We start from the raw sequence: 6,078 nt of genomic DNA on the forward strand, positions 1-6,078 counted from the left end.
ACCTCTTGGTGAAGTTCCCAGACCACGATGTGCCCTTTCTATATGCTCTCATTTTCTTATTTCCTATCACTTATCTGTAGCAGGTCATAACGAATCATGATTGTTTGACATTCTTTGACACAATGAATAATTCAGGTATGAGTTCATTAAACAATAGTTTATGACATGTCGTGAAGAAATTCTGTACGCATGATGTTGGTTAAAAGATAATACAAAACTGAAATGGAGGAAGAAGAACATTTTCTACGTTTCATCATCGTGCTTGTGTTTACGCAGCATGTATCTACGAACTATAGCTGCCTGCTGGAAAATCATCTGACACAATCACTTGAAAGTTCTCCTTCCGCTTGGGAGACCACAGGCATACCCACTTTTTCACTTTTCCACCTTTTCGATACACTGAGCGGGATGAGTGGAATCCATGGGACTTTTGGCTTTGCTGCAATGCTCAGTATTTGTTTTTAACACTGTCATTGCTAGATTGGCCTGAAATAAACCGTTCATTATGGCTCACAAAAAGAACTCATCTCTTTCAGCTCAGAGTCTTTCAAAGAGGAATTTCATCCAGACATTCTGATGTCTGACGCCACTGCCAAGAGATTCAGAATTACAAACTAAATTCAGATAGAGAACAGAAAGGTAGATGATACAGACGGAGAGAGTGTGGTGGGGAAGGAAGGGAAAGAAGAAAGGAAGGGTGTAAAGGAAAGGAAGGAAGAAAGGAAGGGAGAGAGAGTGACAGATGTTCAAAGACACAGATACAAATTCTAGCATGGTTGTAGAGATAGGCATGTACAAATTACCGCAGGTAGTGTGGAAAAATATGGGGAGACATAGGTGGAGTCAGAGGAAAGATACAAACCCACGCAGAGAAATAAACATACACAACTACAAACACACTAAAAACTACAAACACACACTTGGTACTTTAAACATGAAAAAGACCCTGACAGTAGATGTAACAGAGGTGTTTCAGAGTTACTGAGGCAGAATACAAATCCGTCAGTACCCTTAGCGTTTGTGGCCCATGTGCACGGATATTCAGTGGAAGAAGCGTTAGACAGCCTGTACAATTCAGCACCATCTCTGATAATACCAAAACAATGGATCTCATGTGAAATCACTAGACTGAATTGTATGTAGGATTTGAGGAAGGAGCCCAGTCGGCTGCATTCACTCGGTGGGGTGGCAATATGGCTGAGCCACCAACCCATGGCACGCCCTTCCATTGTAGACAGTTCCTGGTTTGCTGCCTGCCTTGTAAAAAGCTCTTCCCCTACCACCACTTTAAAACAGGCTAGTTCCAAAACTAGCCCTAGCCATCTATTTATGGTCTCCTTCTTATCTATTTACCTCCTAGAGAAATCATTGCAAGACACCTTCCTCAACTTTTTCCTATGCATTAAATTTGGGGCAAGACCTTTTCACATGACCTGATTATAGGCAAGTCCCCAGACATTTCCTAATCTGAGTTGCCCTGAGTGCAGGCACCAATCTGTGGCCCCATTCCCACTATAGGGATACTGTACTGGACCACAGTGTCTTTGACCTGCACACAGTGAGATAAAGGGCAGCTTCACGGGGCCAAAGGGTTCCGAATGTTTTCAGAATAATTTGCTGAGAAAACCTGTTTCTCCTGTGTTTGTGGGTCATGGGGACAGTAGTCAGAGGAGGACAAGACTCCCCCTCCAGAGCTTCAGCACTGTGCCCAGGAGCAGGGGCAAAACTGGGCTATAGATTTTCAAAGCTCAACTGCTGTTACCGAGCAGGAGGTGTGGAATGCGTATTGAAGGCAGTACAACAGATTCATGAACTTTGACTGTCAAACCTTCCTCCCTGAAACAACATAGCTCTTCTCACAGAAGCTGTGCCGACCAGAGTACATATGGGACAGGAATGTTAGCACTCTACTAGTGTGTGGCCAACATGGATGCTCATGTTGGAACTGTTTTTTCTGGGAACCGGGAAGAAAGTTCTGCCGCCGACACTGAAATCCTCCTCACCCATCAGTGACACAGGCAACCCCTCGTCTTGTGCATAGACACAGGTGTTCATGGGAAGCCGCCACCCACCCGTGAATGAAAACTGTATGTGTTGTCCTCCTGTGTGAGGCTTGCAACACATACTGTGCAACTATCTGCTCTTTACATTATTAAACTTAGGCAAAGTATGCTGAAAAGGCCACAGAAAATCAGAGGGCCCTGGGCTCCAGAAACAATCTGCAGTGCCAATCACTAGGGAGAATAGAGCCTCACTAGAGTTTGCAAGAGCACAAAATGCACTCGTAATGTTGGTAGCTACATACACTACTGGTTCCTCACCTAACATACAATCGTGGAGAAAAGCTTAACCCAACTAAAGATGTAAACATCAACAAGAGTGTCCATATCCTGTGTCATCAAGTGACAAGACAGTCCATGCGTGGATTCCCCAGCAATCTTATATTCCACAAATCCAACCCCTTTCCCCGCACTTCTGCCAGTCTGTGTTTTCCCTTAGTCATCTACGCCAAAAAGCATATCCTGAATGCTTTCCCACATGCCTCTGTCACCTTTCCCACAGTCCCTCCATACACCTTACCTGCCCATTTCTTCTCACGTTGATGTGTGAGAAGTTCTGAGGGGCTGATTGTCCCAGAAAAGGATTATGCATTCACCTTTAAAAGAACGTGAATTCAACAAGAAAGGGAACTTCAAGATTTCCATCATCCTGTGCTTATCTATTGTGTATGATGATACCCAAAATGAAGGATTTTAGAGGTCCCAGCAAACTGGGCTGTGGAAACCTTAACCCCTTTCCTTGAACTACTTCTGCTTCCATAGGACAAAGTAAGTTTCCAACTAAGCTGTCTTTTGCTTTGACCTCCCCAACTCTGTCCTGTAGGAAGAATCCCAACACATTCCACACCCATTCACTCCACAATTTTAGAGGCCCAGCTCCAACACAGACGGGTCAGTTCCATGAAGAAAATAAAGCATATTGATTGATCAATTCAATATGACACCCAAATCCAGGGGATAAACGTACACACACACACAGAAACAAACACACACACACAGAGTCAAACATTCTTGAGAATATTTATTTGGCATTCCATACAATCCAAGTTTACCCCCTTTTCCTGTCTGATTTTTTTGTGACTGGGTCGGTTTTTCCTTTACTTCCTGGGCATAAGACCATGCTGAGTACTGACATCCTGCATACGGTAGTAACTTTTTAGGAGTTCTGCTGTTTTAAGTAAGGTCCGATGCTCCCTCACAGTCAACTCAACATCTGGGAGTCCCCTAGAGAAACACAAACGCATGTCAAAACGCATTTCTCTCAGCCATACTTTGAAATGTTTTAATTGCAGGGCCCGCTGAGAAAAGGATATCCCTTCCCCATTTGTGATCTCTTAAACTTCCTCCTACCATGGGTTACAAACTGTTCTCCGCAATACCTGCCCCATTCCCAGTACTCTCTGTGAGGGGAGTCAGCTAACAAGATGCATTGTACACTAAAAGCACACAGAAATCTGATGCGGCAATAGCTCAAGGAAATCCATCAATCTAAACAATCCTTTGCGGTCTAGGACAGGGATGACCAGGAGGCACATTCAGGGAGCCCAATCTCATGGAGTAGGTAGGATGACTGCCGCTGGGGTTGACGGCCATGGAATCAAGGGCTACAGATTGAAGTGAATGATTTTCAGCTTCACTTCTCAGTGATTCTGGAAATGGACTATGCTCCCCTGGGCTTAAGACTCACAGCTATAACCTGCCTTGCAGTGCAGTCTCTAATCTGCCTTTTTCAGCCCAATGCCATGAATGTCCTGGATTCTGTCACTCTCTCTCGTCCTCTCAAGGAATTTCTACATATAGGAAAGCAGCCTCAATTTCTACATTTCTGAAACGAGCGTCCAGGCTCCCTGAATAGGCAGGTGTGTCAACCCCCTCATAGTGGGCATCAAACAGCTCCAGTTCCAACTGAACGGCTCACCTGAAATCTCTGTTCCCTCTTCAGGTGGCTTCATCCTCTTGTAGTACGGCAGGGGATTGCGCCACAGGTCCTTACATAGGATCTGTCAGGGGAATCAATCGGCAAACGCCTCATCAGGGCTCAGACTGGTGACCCAAACAGGTGGGAACACACCAGGGTCATTGCTGATGTTTCCCAGTGAGGACCCACCTCAGCAATCCTATTAGATCCTGCGAAGTTGTGGTCAGAAAACCAGTTGAAGAAGTTAAGGCTGCTGTTGTGGTGTCTGCGGCGACAGGCCTCAACTTCATAATCTGGATACCACTGAATTGGAGTGGAATGAGAAGCCCTGTATTCTACAGAGACAGAAAGTTTTGTGGGAAGGGGACTGGATCACGTTGGCAATGATCCACCCACCATCTTCCTTCCACTACCCATCCTGGGAGCCACCTGTCACCTGTGATGTTCACCAGATATTCCTTGGTAATCACTTTATTCTGGAAGTAGGGGTTACTCCGAAAGAACAACATGATCCTGCAGAGATGAACGGGATGCTTCACTTCTTCCACCTGTCAGGACAAGGTGGAGAAAGTTTAAATACCTTTTTGGGTGAGGTGCCAACTGTTGCTCACAGGAACCAATTATTTCCCTTACCCTCCCCCACTAAACCCTCTAGCCTCAGTCTTGCTGTCCTCACCTCCAAGTTGATCATGTAGCTCAGCATGTCTTCATCTTGGTCAGTGATCAGGGCTGACATCTGGGGGTGGTTTGCAATCTGATTTAGGTCAAAGAGCCTTTACATGCGGTGGAAGGAGAAGCTAGGAGCAACAGGGAAGAAGGCCTAAGAGCACCCAGAGGCTGGGGTAGGGGATTTCTCAGATCTGCTTCCACGTATGACCTCCTTTCGCCTCCCCCTACCCCTAAAATAAGGCCCCTTGGCTTCACAGAGGGTGTATAATTCTGAGGCTGACTGCACTGACATGCGGAGGTGCGATTTGCAGAGACTTGCTGGTGTCTGAGGAGTGGCAGAACCTGCTTATAGCCGAAGACGCCCAGTCCCAGATCGGACTAGAAAGGGGGAGCAATCACACTGCCTTAAAAATAGCTTGATGCACACAAAAACCTATTCTGGTCTGAACTCGCTTCTGTTCTTCAAAAACATGCCCCAAACGTCTGCTGCTCGGCATCACCAAGGGTTTCTCTGCCGCACGCAGGAAAATAGTACCCACGCCTGCTGCAGTTTTCCCTAGCCACATTTGTCCGGGGCAACTCACCTTTGTTCCCCAAAGGTGGCGTCACATCGATGCCAAGCTGCCCATAAGTTACTTACACTTCCCCGAGAGCACCTCTCCACCAGAAAGGCAGAAGAAACACTGAGAAGGATACAACATTGGCCCAGAAGCCAGGGACGCTCTGGATGACCGCGCCTCTGCAGTCTAGGTGGGCCTTGCGCCTCCGCTCCATCTTTTCCCTCTGCCGAGAAAAGGCCTTCCTGGCTTGGGCATTAACCGGCCCCAGCTCCACCTGAACGGCCAGCAGCTCCTCCAGTGCAGACTCTGGGGTCATGGGCCCAGGGCCAGGCTGTGCCCGCTGGGCCTCCTCCTGCGGCTCCACGAGGCCCTCCTCCTGGGCCACCACCTCCACCTCCGCCATTATGTCATCCAACACCAGCACCGCCTCCTCCCCCAAAGCCACCTGCTCACTCTCCACCCCGGCCGCCCCCTCCTGTACAGCCTCCATCCTGAAGACGGTGCCCTCCTCCGCACTCCCACTGAGCAAGGCCTATGCTGCCCGAACCGAGCCACACGAACCCGGCCGCAGCCTTTATTGCACCCAGTGGGTCAGCGGGCCCTCAGTGCGCATGCGCGGGGCTCCCGGGCGCCCCCTAATGGACTGCGCGGGAAGAGCGTGGGGAGCCGCGCTGCGACCGCCTTCCTCCCATGCTGGCCAATGAATGGGAGGGCGGTGGGCGTCTCCCTGGGCGGCACAGCCACTGGTGGGCCTGCATCTCCAACTCCCCCTAACGCCAACTCCTCTCCCCAAACCTCCTCCGAGAAGCCCTTGGAGCTTGTGCCCGGTAGCTCGGCATCCTGGGACAGACGGGCTGCGTGGCATTTGGAA

General features: G+C 48.6%; 1 protein-coding gene across 1 annotated transcript; it reads right to left on the minus strand.

The window, feature by feature from the left end:
• Positions 1-3,063: 3,063 nt before the first annotated feature.
• Positions 3,064-5,850, minus strand: LOC129025822 (testis-specific Y-encoded protein 3-like). Its single transcript, XM_054473388.2, has 6 exons — positions 5,344-5,850; positions 4,655-4,732; positions 4,415-4,526; positions 4,168-4,313; positions 3,979-4,060; positions 3,064-3,284 (listed from the first exon to the last, which is right to left on the minus strand). Exons 1-6 carry the CDS (start codon positions 5,695-5,697, stop codon positions 3,262-3,264), a joined length of 795 nt encoding a protein of 264 aa, XP_054329363.1. The 5' UTR covers positions 5,698-5,850; the 3' UTR covers positions 3,064-3,261.
• Positions 5,851-6,078: the final 228 nt, after the last annotated feature.

This window comes from Pongo pygmaeus, chromosome Y, assembly GCF_028885625.2.
Source record: "Pongo pygmaeus isolate AG05252 chromosome Y, NHGRI_mPonPyg2-v2.0_pri, whole genome shotgun sequence".
NCBI classification, from domain to species: Eukaryota; Metazoa; Chordata; class Mammalia; order Primates; family Hominidae; genus Pongo; species Pongo pygmaeus.